Source organism: Ranitomeya imitator, chromosome 1, assembly GCF_032444005.1.
Source record: "Ranitomeya imitator isolate aRanImi1 chromosome 1, aRanImi1.pri, whole genome shotgun sequence".
Lineage (NCBI taxonomy): Eukaryota > Metazoa > Chordata > Amphibia > Anura > Dendrobatidae > Ranitomeya > Ranitomeya imitator.
The window spans coordinates 1,055,170,652-1,055,188,042 of record NC_091282.1 but is presented as its reverse complement, the minus strand read 5'-3'; the positions used below and the strand labels follow the sequence as shown (position 1 = coordinate 1,055,188,042).

The window sequence follows — 17,391 nt, the reverse complement described above, 5'->3', positions numbered from 1 at the left end:
TTAGCTGCAGTATCTGACCATGTGACCCTCGATCTCCACTGAGAGATCTTACTCTGGGCATGCTCAGAATGAGAAAAGCAGCCCACCACTGGCTTCAATGGCAGAAGCTGGAAAAGCAGCAGTAACCCTATGCACAGAGTGAGACTGAGCAAGACCCTGGGACCGAGGTCTCCGCTGAGAAGACTCCACTGCGGCTGGAGAAGAATGGGAGACCGCAGCAGAGATGGTTCGAGATTCCCCCTGTGCAGAGGCGGGAACTCGACACCTAACAAATACATACTATTTTTCTTAAAAGCAAATAAACAAAAACATTTAAAAAACCTCCATGTAAATCCAATGTAAAGCCACATGCACATGTTGAGTATTTGGTGAATTTTTACCTCAGTATTTGTAAGTCAAAATCAGGAGCGGAACAGTCAGAGGAAAAGTATAATAGAAACATATGCACCACTTCTGCATTTTTAGCCCACTCCTGTTGTTGACTTACAGATGCTGAGGTAAAATACTGATCGAATACTCAACGTGTGCACGTGACCTAAAGGAATGTTCACATGAGACATTTTTTATTTTAAACTGGATAATTGGTGCATTACATACCAATACCAGTATAATCAATGAGAACTGAAAATGAGTTTTTTTTTCTACACGTATCTTGTGCCTTGAGGTGCGGAATGTCAATTCTTCCAATGTCTTTAAAGCGTTTTTCACCCATTCAAGTGAATGGGAGAAAAATGCAAGTAAAAAGGCCCCAAGAAATGCTTGTAAAAACACAACAATAGCAAGTAGCATTTTGCTTTCCACCACTCTGCTTTTAGGTACAGAAAAACATGTGAGGCCAAGTCCACATGTTGAGAATTTGGTCAGTTTTTTACCTCAGTATGTGTAAGCCAAAACCAGGAGTGGGTGATAAATGCAGAAGTGGTGATATGTTTCTATTATACTTTACCTCTAATTGTTCCACTCCTGGTTTTGGCTTACAAATACTGTGGTAATATACTGACCAAATACATGTGGCCTTTAAGTGAACATGCCCTATGGCTGATATTGATTGATTGAGTACACTAAGCTCTTCCATTTGTATTACACATGCATTTCTTACAGTTTACTTTGCAATTTATGAAACAAGAACATATAGATTTTTTTGTAATATCCATATCTCTACATAATTTACTATTAAGATATTTCTGATCAATTTACACTTTTTTATACCTTAATTGTTGAAGTATGTGCACCAGGATATTCCTTTTCTTCTAATGTTGACCAACGCTGAATGAATTTCGAAACTGCAGGGTCATCATAGTCAACAATCTGAAATCCAGAAACATTGGCTCCTCCAAACTGTATTTTTGATAAATCTCCATCTGTGAAGCCCTATGTGAAGAAAATTTATCGATTACACATTTACTCTGTTAAATGACCTTTCACACACAATGTAATAGTGGCTGCAAAGCTGCATAAAAAGTTGTAGTTGTTTTTTTAATTTTTGCATCTTAGTTCTTGAGAAATTAGCAATCAAAATATTTGACATCTAATTAGTGAACTTTTATTAAGACCAAGTGTTTGTTATTAAATAGATTTCACTGGTGGCGTGTACTTCTTCTCCCTGTATAAATTGCTACCTAATAACATTGAACAAAAGTTATTAGCTCATCAGGTGCAAAAAAAAACATTTTATTCTGCTCTGCAGTCACTATTATTACATTGCATGTTCAGTTCGGCATGAAATACTTGGTGAAAGGTCCTCTCGAAAAGTTCTGCAGACATTTTAATAAATAGAGATTCCTTCAAGCCAAAGATATTAATATAGCACATTCAGTTTCTGTAGATAATATTGTGCTTTAAAAAATGGAAATATAAGAGAAAAATAAGTCTAAAATGTGACAAAAAAATCAATATATAGTTAGCTTAGTGGAACAAAATGATATATCATAGGAGAAGGCGAATCAGTCAGCTAAATGGATATCACAGCGTTCATTGCAATTTAAGAGGTTATTTTTCCTGAGATCACAATTTACACCCTGTCCCAAAATCAGTGAAAAATGTCTGATTAATAAGGGTCCCACCAATTAAATTTTTACCGTTCAGGCAAAAGAGGGCCTTTTTGAATATGTAAACGTTGCACATGCGTTGCGATGCCTAACTGAAAAGTCTAAAAGATCGAGATCTATCTCAATCAGTCCTATAGACTTGGAAAACAGAACCACTGCTTTGTTCAAATGGAAGATAAGGGACCAACAATTTCTTGATTGATGGGAGTCTCAGTGTGAACAGGTCATGTGTTGCTTATAAATATGTATTATTTATAAGTATGTGCCCTCATGCATTTTTACTAGATGTTGTCATTTTTGTTTCTTGCTTTATCTGTGCTGGGTGATTCACAAAATATAGTTTATTTCATTGTAGATATAAAAAATGTCTTGCTTTCTATATCGTAGCATAACTTTTATATGGAGAGATATTACAAATATTCAAGTCAGTCCTTGAAATTTCAAAGCGTTGAGGAGAAGCTCAGAAATCAATCTCTCTTTTATATCTACTGTAGATGGGATTTTGATCCAGGGATATATGCTAATTACCATATTTAGGGGCAGGAGACATTTTTTTCCTTACATAAAAACAATTGACAATTATTGTACTGCATTTTATTTTTCTTCTCCAGATCAGCACTATAGAATAGTAAGTTAAACTAGATGAAATTGTTTTTGTTTTTTGTGTGTGTGTGTGTGTGTTTGTTTTTTTATTTATTTTTTGTTATTATCTTTGTGACCAGGCCAAATTGTTCCAAATCTGATATGTCATTTTATGTGGCAAAAACTCTGGAAAGTTTCAACACATCCCAGTGATTTTGAGAATGTTTTTTAGTGACATATTGTATTTTAACCCCTTAGTGACAGAGCCAATTTGGTACTTAATGACCGAGCCAATTTTTGCAATTCTGACCACTGTCACTTTATGAGGTTATAACTCTGGAACGCTTCAACGGATCCCGCTGATTCTGAGATTGTTTTTTCGTGACATATTGTACTTCATGTTAGTGGTAACATTTCTTCGATATTACTTGCGATTATTTATGAAAAAAACGGAAATATGGCGAAAATTTTTAAAATTTTGCAATTTTCAAACTTTGTATTTTTATGCCCTTAAATCAGAGAGATATGTCACGAAAAATAGTTAATAAATAACATTTCCCACATGTCTACTTTACATCAGCACAATTTTGGAAACAAAATTTTTTTTTGTTAGGGAGTTATAAGGGTTAAAAGTTGACCAGCAATTTCTCATTTTTACAACACCATTTTTTTTTAGGGACCACATCACATTTGAAGTCATTTTGAGGGGTCTATATGATAGAAAATAATGAAGTGTGACACCATTCTAAAAACTACACCCCTCAAGGTTCTCAAAACCACATTCAAGAAGTTTATTAACCCTTTACGTGCTTCACAGGAACTGAAACAATGTGGAAGGAAAAAATGAACATTTAACTTTTTTTTGCAAACATCTTAATTCAGAACCATTTTTTTTATTTTCACAAGTGTAAAAACAGAAATGTAACCATAAATTTTGTTATGCAATTTCTCCTGAATACTCCAATACCCCATATGTGGGGGTAAACCACTGTTAGGGCGCACCGCAGAACTTAGAAGTGAAGGAGCGCCGTTTTACTTTTTCAATGTTGAATTGGCTGGAATTGAGATTGGATGCCATGTCGCGTTTGGAGAGCCCCTGATGTGCCTAAACAGTGGAAACCCCCCACAAGTGACACCATTTTGGAAACTAGACCCCTTAAGGAACTTATCTAGATGTGTGGTGAGCACTTTGAACCCCCAAGTGCTTCACAGAAGTTTATAACGTAGAGCCGTGAAAATAAAAAAATCGCTTTTGTTTACACAAAAATGATCTTTTTGCCCACAAATTCTTATTTTCACAAGGGTAACAGGAGAAATTAGACCACAAAAGTTGTTGTGCGATTTCTCCTGAATACGTCGATACCCCATATATGAGGGTAAACCACTGTTTGGGCGCACCGCAGAGCTTGGAAGTGAAGGAGCGCCGTTTTACTTTTTCAATGTAGAATTGGCTGGAATTGAGATTGGACGCCATGTCGCGTTTGGAGAGCCCCTGATGTGCCTAAACAGTGGAAACCCCCCACAAGTGACACCATTTTGGAAACTAGACCCCTTAAGGAACTTATCTAGATGTGTGGCGAGCACTTTGAACCCCCATGTGCTTCACAGAAGTTTATAACGTAGAGCCGTGAAAAAAAAAATCGCATTTTTTCTACAAAAATGATCTTTTTGCCCACAAATTTTTATTTTCACAAGGGTAACAGGAGAAATTAGACCACAAAAGTTGTTGTGCAATTTCTCCTGAGTACGCTGATACCCAATATGTGGGGGTAAACCACTGTTAGGGCGCACCGCAGAGCTTGGAAGAGAAGGAGTGCCGTTTTACTTTTTCAATGTAGAATTGGCTGGAATTGAGATCGGACGCCATGTCGCGTTTGGAGAGCCCCTGATGTGCCTAAACAGTAGAAATCCCCCACAAGTGACCCCATTTTGGAAACTAGACCCCCCATGGAACTTATCTAGATGTGTGGTGAGAACCTTGAATGCCCAAGTGCTTCACAGAAGTTTATAATGCAGAGCCGTGAAAATAAAAAATATTTTTTTTTTCCACAAAAAAGATATTGTAGCCCCCAAGTTTTTATTTTTACAAGGGTAACAAGAGAAATTGGACCCCAAAAGTTGTTGTCCAATTTGTCTTGAGTATGCTGGTACCCCATATGTGGGGGTAAACCACTGTTTGGGCGCACGGCAGAGCTCGGAAGGAAGGAGCGCCGTTTTGGAATGCAGACTTTGATAGAATGGTCTGCGGGTATTATGTTGCATTTGCAGAGCCCCTGATGTACCTAACCAGTAGAAACCCTGCACAAGTGACCCCATTTTGGAAACTAGACCCCCAAGGAACTTATCTAGATGTGTGGTGAGAACTTTGAATGCCCAAGTGCTTCACAGAAGTTTAGAATGCAGAGTCGTGAAAATAAAAAATATTTTTTTTTTCACAAAAAAGATTTTGTAGCCCCCAAGTTTTTATTTTCACAAGGGTAACAGGAGAAATTGGACTGCAATAGTTGTTGTCCAATTTATCCCGAGTACGCTGATGTGCCATATGTGGGGGTAAACCACTGTTTGGGCGCACGGCAGAGCTCGGAAGGGAAGGAGCGCCTTTTTGGAATGCAGACTTTGATAGAATGGTCTGTGGGCATTATGTTGCGATTGCAGAGCCCCTGATATACCTAAACTGTAGTAACCCCCCACAAGTGACCCCATTTTGGAAACTAGACCCCCCAAGGAACTTATCTAGATGTGTGGTGAGAACTTTGAATGCCCAAGTGCTTCACAGAAGTTTAGAATGCAGAGTCGTGAAAATAAAAAATATTTTTTTTTTTCACAAAAAAGATTTTGTAGCCCCCAAGTTTTTATTTTCACAAGGGTAACAAGAGAAATTGGACCCCAGAAGTTGTTGTCCAATTTATCCCGAGTACGCTGATGCCCCATATGTGGGGGTAACCCACTGTTTGGGCGCACGGCAGAGCTCAGAAGGGAGGGAGCACCATTTGACTTTTTGAGCGCAAAATTGGCTGTCGTGTTTGGAGACCCCCTGATGTACCTAAACAGTGGAAACCCCCCAATTCTAGCTCCAACCCCTAACCCTAATCCCAACCTGATCCATAATCCTAATCACTAACCCTAACCATAATCACAACCCTTACCCCAAAACAACCCTAATGTCAACCCTAACCATAACCCTAATCAAAACCCTAAATCCAACACACCCCTAATCCTAATCTCAACCCTAACCTCAAACCTAACCCTAATCCCAATACACCCCTAATCACAACCCTAACCTTAACCCTAATCCCAAACCTAACCCTAATCCCAAGCGTAACCCTAATGCCAACCTTAACCCTAATACCAACCCTAATCCAAACCCTAAACCTAATCCCAGCTCTAACCCTAACTTTAGCCCCAACCCTAGCCCTAACTTTAGCCCCAACCCTAACCCTAGCCCTAAGGCTACTTTCACACTTGCGTTGTTTGGCATTCCGTCGCAATCTGTCGTTTTGGACAAGAAACGGATCCTGCAAATGTGCCCGCAAGATGCGTTTTTTGCCCATAGTATTGCCGACGGATCGTGACGGATGGCCACACGTCGCGTCCGTCGTGCACTGGATCAGTTGTGTTTTGGCGGAGCGTCGGCACAAAAAAACGTTCAATGAAACGTTTTTTTGTACGTCGCATCCGCCATTTCTGACCGCGCATGCGTGGCCGTAACTCCGCCCCCTCCTCCCCAGGACATAGATTGGGCAGCGGATGCGTTGAAAAACTACAGCTGCTGCCCACGTTGTGCACAATTTTCACAACGTGCGTAGGGGTAGGGCTAGGGTTAGGGCTAGGGTTGGGGCTAAATTTAGGGTTAGGGTTGGGGCTAAATTTAGGGTTAGGGTTGGGGCTAAATTTAGGGTTAGGCTTCTTTCACACTTACGTCGGTACGGGGCCGTCGCAATGCGTCGGCCCGACATACCGTCGGGCCGACGCATTGCGACGGCCCCGTACCGACGTAAGTGTGAAAGAAGCCTAACCCTAAATTTAGCCCCAACCCTAACCCTAAATTTAGCCCCAACCCTAACCCTAAATTTAGCCCCAACCCTAGCCCTAACCCTAGCCCTACCCCTACCCCTAACCTAACCCTACCCCTAACCTAACCCTACCCCTAACCTAACCCTACCCCTAACCCTAACCCTACCCCTAACCTAACCCTACCCCTAACCTAACCCTAGCCGTAACCCTACCCCTAACCCTAACCTAACCCTACCCCTAACCTAACCCTAGCCGTAACCCTACCCCTAACCTAACCCTAGCCCTAACCCTACCCCTACCCTAACCCTAACCCTACCCCTAACCCTACCCCTAACCCTACCCCTAACCTAACCCTAGCCCTAACCCTACCCTAACCCTACCCCTAACCCTAACCCAACCCCTACCCCTAACCCTACCCCTACCCCTAACCCTAACCCTAACCCTACCCCTAACCCTACCCCTAACCCTAACCCTAATTTTAGCCCTAACCGCTGTTCTCCTGCCGGCCGGCAGATGGAGACAGATGGCGGGCGCACTGGGCATGCGTCCGCCATGTTCTTCTGCCGGCGGCCAGGAGGAGCAGCAAGAGGATCCAGGGACCTAGGTGAGTATGCTAGGGTCCCCGAATCCCCCTATTTCTCTGTCCTCTGATGTGCGATCACATCAGAGGACAGAGAATTACACTTTACTTTTTTTTTTTTTTTTTGCGGTCGCCGGTAAACAGTTAATTACCGGCGATCGCAAAACAGGGGTCGCTAAAACCGACCCCCGATCATGCTCTTTGGGGTCTCGGCTACCCCACGCAGCCGAGACCCCAAAGATTCTCCCGGTGCCGGCCGGCGGGCGCACTGCGCATGCGCCCGCCATTTTGAAGATGGCGGCGCCCACCGGGAGACACGAGGAGCATCGGGGGAGCTAGGTGAGTATTGGGGGGCCACCTGGGACCCCTTTTCTCTGTCCTCCGATGTGCGATCACATCGGAGGACAGAGAAATTAAAAAGAGATCGCTTTTTTTTTTTTTTTTTGCGATCGCCGGTAAACGGTTAATTACCGGCGATCGCAAATGCGGGGAGGGTTAAAAACCCCCCGAATCATGTTCTCTGGGGTCTCGGCTACCCTCGGCAGCCGAGACCCCGGAGAAAATCGGCCTGTGGGGGGCGCTATACACTTTTTCCACAGCGCCGTTAATTAACGGCGCTGTGGTTTAAGTACCCTTAGCGGCCGCCGTTAAAAGGCGTATCGGCGGTCGCTAAGGGGTTAAGTTAGTAGTAAATTTAGGTCTAAATGTTTCGTGTTTATTTATTAAAAAAAAAAATCAGACATTTAACAAAAATGTAAAAAATGTTTGCAATTTTCGTACTTTGAATTGTTTTACCTTTATTTCAGATAGTCAGACCACACATAGTTAACAAAGAATATTACCTTATGTCTACCTTACATTAACACCATTAGTCAAAAGTTCTTTTATTTTGATAGGATGTTAAAAGGTATACAAATTTTGCATTAATATTTCATTTGTTCATGGAAATTTGTAAAACTTATTTTTGGGGGACCTGTTCAGCTTTGCAGTTACTCTGGGGGTCCTATATATTGGAAAACCCAAAATGTGATACCATTTTAAAAAGTGAACCCCTCAACATATTCAAAACTACTGTCAGGTAGTTTATTTTCCCTTCAGGTGCTTTTTAGGAATAAAAAGCAAAGCGGAATCACAAATTTTATTTTTCCATCTAAAATGTTGCTAACATCTGAACAGACCATTAAAGCTGGCAAGCCCTAGGGGTCCGTTACTTGGTCTTGGATTGCAATGGTAAGCATCAGGACCACACAATCACGATTACAGGGTGCCGAAGGGGTTAAAGAGGGAACAGTCATGATCTTTTAGCCAACTAGATTCCATTGCCACCACCAATCGACGCTGATGCAGTAGGGTGTCAGCTATTGTGCACAGTTGATAGCTGTTGCATTTTCACCCATTCGGGGGTGCTATTCTCTTATATCTCAGGTCAGTAAAAAGACATATTCATGGCCACTAAGGGGTTACATGGCCATGTTCTGTGCCAACATGGATCATGGCTCATGCAGCAGGGTGTCAGCTATAATGTGACAGTTGTTGTATTTTCACCCATCGGGGAATGCTAGTCTATTAGATCTCAGGTCAGTAAAAAGATGTATTAGTGGCCACTAGGGGGCTACATGGCTGTATTCGGAGACAGCACGGATCGTGGCTGATGCAACAGGGTGTCAAATATAGTGTACAGCTGACAGATTCTGCATTTTCACCCATTGGTGTGATAGCATTCTCTTACCTTAGGTTCATTAAAAGACATATTGTGGCCAGTAAGGGGTTACTTTTTTATCAAATCAGTACTTCAGTGAAATTGTACTTTATGTATAGAAACAAGGGCTTTTAGGCTTTTAGGCTGCCATTACAAGAATGTCTGCAAAGGGGCCACCTCACATTTAAAGTGACATCATTCTAAAAATTCCACCCTCAACTCACTCAAAACCACATTCTAGAAGTTTATTAACCCTTCATGTACTTCACGAGTACTAAAGCAATGTGGAAGAAAAAAATGAACATTTTACTTTTTTCACAAAAAATTAACTTTAGACCAAAACTTTTTTATTTTCACTAGGGTACAAGGAGAAAATAGACCACAAAATTTGTTGTGCAATTTCTCCAGAGTACGCCGACAGCCCCAACACTAACACTAGTCCAACCCTAAACCTAGCTATAGCCCCAAACCTAACATTAGCCCCAAACCTAACCCTAACTGCAAAGAATGGAAAAACAAATATTTTATTATTTTTAGCTAACTAAGGGGGTGACAAAGGGGGGTTTGATTTACTATTTTTTTTATTTTGATCACAGTAATAGGGTCTGTCACAATGATTAAAATTAACCAACAGGAAAAATCTATTGTTGCTGGGTGCCGGCCGACAAATATCGGCTGGTGCACTGCGCATGCGCCAGACATTTTCTTCCAAGAAGAAGACACCAGAGCCGGGGTACAGAGTCAGAGGGTCCAGGGATGGTGGAGCTACCGGGGGACTCTGGGGACCCGATTTCTCTCACCTCTGGTATGCTAGAGCATATCAGATGAGAGAGAAATGAATGGAAAATCTGACTTTGTTTTTGATTTACGTTATTTGGTGAATAATGGCGACCACATGACTGGAGACAGTAAAAACTGACCCGAATCATGCTCTCTGGGGTCTTAGCTACCCCTGGTAGCCGAAACCCCAGAGATTTTCCAATGTTGGGTGGCCCTATCACCTTATTTTTCAGTGCCGTTAAAAAGTAGCACTGAGGAATTAAGTACCCTTAACTGTCGTCGTTAAAAGGCGTATCATTGGTCGTTAAGGGGTTAAGCTCATAGGTGCCAAAATAAACATATACATTGAAATATAAGCATAATTATTGTAAAGCATGCAGCAGTACAGCAAATCTATATTTAATATCTGTCCCTCATGTACATATGAATTCCTAATTTATGGGATTGATCTATCTGCATAGCTGGATCAACTTTTTAGCCACAAAAAAAGGAAAAAATTCTCCTGGTTCAAGTAATTAATTTCAGTAAATTATCGACTTTGTATAATACTTATGAGGTCTACATCAACATTGCTTGCATCTTTGGTATAACATACAATGCTGTGTGTGACAGAATGCATGGTGAATTTGGAGAACTACTTCAATCTAACCTTTCAATGACACAAAGGGCCCAACACTTTTTGTAACAGCATATGTGGTTTATGGGTAATTTACATAATTAGGGAATGATAAATCAAATGACAAGGTCCTCTGAACATGGTTAATATTAAATTGGTTTTAATTTGCTTGGTCACAATTGATAATTACCATGCATAACTGTTTAGGTAGCAGGTGTTGTATGTGAAATATATTTTGTTTACATTTAAAACTGAAAAGGAAATATGCAAATAAGATAATTAGTAGCTAGATTACAATGTTAGATCATCTCTTCAGCCATTAACTTTCTAATCAAAATTAGTAAAATAGCGAAATTGCTAGAACTAGAATATACCGGTAAGTGTCAGACCAACAATGCACAAAAAAAATCAAAATGTGTTTCCTCATAAGGAATACAACTAATCCATGCAACTAGTAAATCCTGGAACCACAAGAGCTAATATTTGGGAAGTTCAAATCATGGTAAGAGTGATGATAGTATCTATATATATAATTGTCTAAGGGTTTTTCCGTCTGTCTGTCTGTCTTTCTGTCTGTCTGTCTTTCTGTCTGTCTGTCTGTCTGTCCTGGAAATCCCGGCTCTCTGATTGGACGAGGCCGCCAGGCCTCGACCAATCAGAGACCGGCACAGCATCGACGTAGAAATCCCGCGCCTCTGATTGGTCGAGGCCGCCAGGCCTCGACCAATCAGCGACCGGCACAGCGACGATGATGTCATAAAGGACATAGACATCCCACGTCACAGATTGGTCGAGGCCGCCAGGCCTTGACCAATCAGCAACGGGCACAGCGACGATGATGTCATAAAGGACGTAGAAATCCCGCGTCTGATTGATCGAGGCCGCCAGGCCTCGACCAATCAGCAATGGGCACAGCGACGATGATGTCATAAAGGACGTAGACATCTCACGTTTCTGATTCAGCGACGGGCACAGTATCGACGTAGATGTCATAATGGTTACCATGGCGACGATGATGTCATAAAGGTTGCCTCGACCAATCAGCGACGGGCACAGTGTGCCGCAAATTCTGGAATCATCATTGTCCATATACTACGGGGACATGCATATTCTAGAATACCCAGGCCAGGCCTCGACCAATCAGCGACGGGCACAGCATCGACGTAGAAATCCCGCGTCTGTGATTGGTCGAGGCCGCCAGGCCTCGACCAATCAGCAACGGGCACTGCGACGATGATGTCATAAAGGACGTAGACATCCTGCGTCTCTGATTCAGCGACAGGCACAGAATCGACGTAGATGTCATAATAGTAACATACATAGTAACATAGTTAGTAAGGCCGAAAAAAGACATTTGTCCATCCAGTTCAGCCTATATTCCATCATAATAAATACCCAGATCTACGTCCTTCTACAGAACCTAATAATTGTATGATACAATATTGTTCTGCTCCAGGAAGACATCCAGGCCTCTCTTGAACCCCTCGACTGAGTTCGCCATCACCACCTCCTCAGGCAAGCAATTCCAGATTCTCACTGCCCTAACAGTAAAGAATCCTCTTCTATGTTGGTGGAAAAACCTTCTCTCCTCCAGACGCAAAGAATGCCCCCTTGTGCCCGTCACCTTCCTTGGTATAAACAGATCCTCAGCGAGATATTTGTATTGTCCCCTTATATACTTATACATGGTTATTAGATCGCCCCTCAGTCGTCTTTTTTCTAGACTAAATAATCCTAATTTCGCTAATCTATCTGGGTATTGTAGTTCTCCCATCCCCTTTATTAATTTTGTTGCCCTCCTTTGTACTCTCTCTAGTTCCATTATATCCTTCCTGAGCACCGGTGCCCAAAACTGGACACAGTACTCCATGTGCGGTCTAACTAGGGATTTGTACAGAGGCAGTATAATGCTCTCATCATGTGTATCCAGACCTCTTTTAATGCACCCCATGATCCTGTTTGCCTTGGCAGCTGCTGCCTGGCACTGGCTGCTCCAGGTAAGTTTATTATTAACTAGGATCCCCAAGTCCTTCTCCCTGTCAGATTTACCCAGAGGTTTCCCGTTCAGTGTGTAATGGTGATATTGATTCCCTCTTCCCATGTGTATAACCTTACATTTATCATTGTTAAACCTCATCTGCCACCTTTCAGCCCAAGTTTCCAACTTATCCAGATCCATCTCTAGCAGAATACTATCTTCTCTTGTATTAACTGCTTTACATAGTTTTGTATCATCTGCAAATATCGATATTTTACTGTGTAAACCTTCTACCAGATCATTAATGAATATGTTGAAGAGAACAGGTCCCAATACTGACCCCTGCGGTACCCCACTGGTCACAGCGACCCAGTTAGAGACTATACCATTTATAACCACCCTCTGCTTTCTATCACTAAGCCAGTTACTAACCCATTTACACACATTTTCCCCCAGACCAAGCATTCTCATTTTGTGTACCAACCTCTTGTGCGGCACGGTATCAAACGCTTTGGAAAAATCGAGATATACCACGTCCAATGACTCACCGTGGTCCAGTCTATAGCTTACCTCTTCATAAAAACTGATTAGATTGGTTTGACAGGAGCGATTTCTCATAAACCCATGCTGATATGGAGTTAAACAGTTATTCTCATTGAGATAATCCAGAATAACATCCCTCAGAAACCCTTCAAATATTTTACCAACAATAGAGGTTAGACTTACTGGCCTATAATTTCCAGGTTCACTTTTAGAGCCCTTTTTGAATATTGGCACCACATTTGCTATGCGCCAGTCCTGCGGAACAGACCCTGTCGCTATAGAGTCACTAAAAATAAGAAATAATGGTTTATCTATTACATTACTTAGTTCTCTTAGTACTCGTGGGTGTATGCCATCCGGACCCGGAGATTTATCTATTTTAATCTTATTTAGCCGGTTTCGCACCTCTTCTTGGGTTAGATTGGTGACCCTTAATATAGGGTTTTCATTGTTTCTTGGGATTTCACCTAGCATTTCATTTTAATGGTTGCCATGGCGACGAAGATGTCATAAAGGTTGCGTCGACCAATCAGCGACGGGCACAGTCTGCCGCGAATTCTGGAATCATCATTGTCCATATACTACAGGGACATGCATATTCTAGAATACCCGATGCGTTCGAATCGGGCCACAATCTAGTATATATATATATATATATATATATATATATATATATACGGTACAGACCAAAAGTTTGGACACACCTTCTCATTTAAAGTTTTTTCAGTATTTTCATGACTATGAAAATTGTACATTCACACTGAAAGCATCAAAACTATGAATTAACACATGGGGAATTATATACTTAACAAATAAGTTTGAAACAACTGAAAATATGTCTTATATTCTAGGTTCTTCAAAGTAGTATTGAGAGCTTGAGAAAAGTCCACATCCTGGACTGAAACGTCGCACATGGGCCAATAAACCACTTTTATTTTTCCTATTGGAGTGCTGCCTTCATTTTTTGGACTATATATATATATATGTGTGTGTGTGTGTGTATACAGTATATATATATATATATATATATATATATATATACAGTTAGGGCCAGAAATATTTGGACAGTGACACAAGTTTTGTTATTTTAGCTGTTTACAAAAACATGTTCAGAAATACAATTATATATATAATATGGGCTGAAAGTGCACACTCCCAGCTGCAATATGATAGTTTCCACATCCAAATCGGAGAAATGGTTTAGGAATCATAGCTCTGTAATTCATAGCGTCCTCTTTTTCAAGGGACCAAAAGTAATTGGACAATGGACTCTAAGGGCTGCAATTAACTCTGAAGGCGTCTCCCTCGTTAACCTGTAATCAATGAAGTAGTTAAAAGGTCAGGGGTGGATTCCAGGTGTGTGGTTTTGCATTTGGAAGCTGTTGCTGTGAGCAGACAACATGCGGTCAAAGGAACTCTCAATTGAGGTGAAGCAGAACATCCTGAGGCTGAAAAAAAAGAAAAAATCCATCAGAGAGATAGCAGACATGCTTGGAGTAGCAAAATCAACAGTTGGGTACATTCTGAGAAAAAAGGAATTTACTGGTGAGCTTGGGAACTCAAAAAGGCCTGGGCGTCCACGGATGAAAACAGTGGTGGATGATCGCCGCATACTTAATTTGGTGAAGAAGAACCCGTTCACAACATCAACTGAAGTCCAGAACACTCTCAGTGAAGTAGGTGTATCTGTCTCTAAGTCAACAGTAAAGAGAAGACTTCATGACAGTAAATACAAAGGGTTCACATCTAGATGCAAACCATTCATCAATACCAAAAATAGACAGGCCAGAGTTAAATTTGCAGAAAAACACCTCAAGAAGCCAGCTCAGTTCTGGAAAAGTATTCTATGGACAGATGAGACAAAGATCAACCTGTACCAGAATGATGGGAAGAAAAAAGTTTGGAGAAGAAAGGGAACGGCACATGATCCAAGGCACACCACATCCTCTGTAAAACATGGTGGAGGCAACGTGATGGCATGGGCATGCATGGCTTTCAATGGCACTGGGTCACTTGTGTTTATTGATGACATAAGAGCAGACAAGAGTAGCCGGATGAATTCTGAAGTGTACCGGGATATACTTTCAGCCCAGATTCAGCCAAATGCTGCAAAGTTGATTGGACGGCGCTTCATAGTACAGATGGACAATGACCCCAAGCATACAGCCAAAGCTACCCAGGAGTTCATGAGTGCCAAAAAGTGGAACATTCTGCAATGGCCAAGTCAATCTCCAGATCTAAACCCAATTGAGCATGCATTTCACTTGCTCAAATCCAGACTTAAGACGGAAAGACCCACAAACAAGCAAGACCTGAAGGCTGCGGCTGTAAAGGCCTGGCAAAGCATTAAGAAGGAGGAAACCCAGCGTTTGGTGATGTCCATGGGTTCCAGACTTAAGGCAGTGATTGCCTCCAAAGGATTTGCAACAAAATATTGAAAATAAAAATATTTTGTTTGGGTTATGTTTATTTGTCCAATTACTTTTGACCTCCTAAAATGTGGAGTGTTTGTAAAGAAATGTGTACAATTCCTACATTTTCTATCAGATATTTTTGTTCAACCCTTCAAATTAAACGTTACAATCTGCACTTGAATTCTGTTGTAGAGGTTTCATTTCAAATCCAATGTGGTGGCATGCAGAGCCCAACTCGTGAAAATTGTGTCACTGTCCAAATATTTCTGGCCCTAACTGTATATATATATATATATATATATATATATATATACTAGCTGAAGAGCCCGGCGTTGCCTGGGCATAGTAAATATCTGTGGTTAGTTATAGCACCTCACTTCTCTTATTTTCCCATCACACCTCTCATTTTCCCAATCACATCTTTCATTTTCCCCCTCACATCTCTCATTTTCTCCCTCACACCTCTCATTTTCTCCCTCACTCCTCTCATTCCCCCCTAACACTTGTCATTTCGACCTCACATCTGTCATTTTCCGATCACTCCACTATTTTCCCTCGCTCCTCTCATTTTGCACTCACGCCTTTTCATTTTCACCTCACACCCCTCATTTTCACCTCAGTATATACATGTTTTCATCTCCCTTATATATAGTATACACCTGTATGTCATCTCCTGTATATAGTATATACCTGTATGTCATCTCCCCTGTATATAGTAAATACCTGCTGTGTGTCATCTTTCCTGTATATAGTATATACCTGTATGTCATCTCCTCCTGTATATAGTATATATCTGTGTCATCTCCTCCTGTATATAGTATATACCTGTATGTCATCTTCTATATATATAGCATATACCTGTATGTCATCTCCTCCTGTATATAGTACATACTTGTAGGTCATCTGCTCCTGTATATAGTATATGCCTGTGTGTCATCTCCTCCTGTATATAGTTTATACCTGTATGTCATCTCCTCCTGTATATAGTATATACTTGTGTGCCATCTCTCCTGTATATAGTATATATCTGTGTGTCATCTCCTCCTGTATATAGTATATACCTGTGTGTCATCTCCTCCTGTATTAGACCTCGTTCACACGTTATTTGCTCAGTATTTTTACCTCAGTATTTGTAAGCTAAATTGGCAGCCTGATAAATCCCCAGCCAACAGGAAGCCCTCCCCCTGGCAGTATATATTAGCTCACACATACACATAATAGACAGATCATGTGACTGACAGCTGCCGTATTTCCTATATGGTACATTTGTTGCTCTTGTAGTTTGTCTGCTTATTAATCAGATTTTTATTTTTGAAGGATAATACTAGACTTGTGTGTGTTTTAGGGCGAGTTTCATGTGTCAAGTTGTGTGTGTTGAGTTGCGTGTGGCAACATGCATGTAGCGACTTTTGTGAGATGAGTTTTGTGTGGCAACATGCGTGTAGCAACTTTTTGTGTGTTGCATTGCATGTGACAGGTTAGTGTAGCAAGTTGTGTGCAGCAAGTTTTGCACATGGCGAGTTTTGCGCATTGGCGAGCTTTATGTGTGGTGCCTTTTGAGTATGTGCAAGTTTAGTGCGAGGCAACTTTTGCATGTGTTGCAACTTTTGTGCATGTGGCAATTTTTCCGCGTGTGCAAGTTTTGCGTGTGGCGAGTTTTCCATGAGGTAAGTTTTGCACTTGTGGCGAGTTTTGCGTGAGCCTAGTTTTTGCATGTGGCGAGTTTTGCACGTGGCGAGTTTTGAGTGGCGACTTTTGTGTTTCGACTTTTATGTGGCGAGGTTGGTGTATGTGTGGTGAAACGTGTGCTGAGGGTGGTATATGTGTTCAAGCACGTGGTAGTGTGTGGCCCATTTTGTGTGTGTGTTCATATCCCCGTGTGTGGTGAGTATCCCATGTCGGGGCCCCACCATAGCAACTGTACGGTATATACTCTTAGGCGCCATCGCTCTTGTTCACATCTGGCAGCTGTCAATTTGCCTCCAACACTTTTCCTTTCACTTTTCCCCATTATGTAGATAGGGGCAAAATTGTTTGGTGAATTGGAAAGCGTGGGGTTAAAATCTCACCTCACAACATAGCCTATGACGTTCTCGGGGTCCAGACGTGTGACTGCAAAATTTTGTGGCTGTAGCTG

At 41.4% G+C, this 17,391-nt stretch overlaps 1 protein-coding gene across 5 annotated transcripts in view; it reads right to left on the bottom strand.

Annotated features, from left to right (window-relative positions):
* Positions 1-17,391, bottom strand: part of GRIA2 (glutamate ionotropic receptor AMPA type subunit 2) — a 324,576-nt gene that overhangs the window by 136,099 nt on the left and 171,086 nt on the right. For all 5 annotated transcript variants that reach the window (XR_011316978.1, XM_069744126.1, XM_069744127.1 and 2 more), the window contains exon 6: positions 1,210-1,371. Coding sequence is in view for 4 of the 5 variants with exons in the window: in XM_069744126.1 (XP_069600227.1) it covers positions 1,210-1,371 (162 nt within the window). In the remaining variant the exon portion in view is untranslated. The remainder of the gene's footprint in view (positions 1-1,209; positions 1,372-17,391) is intronic.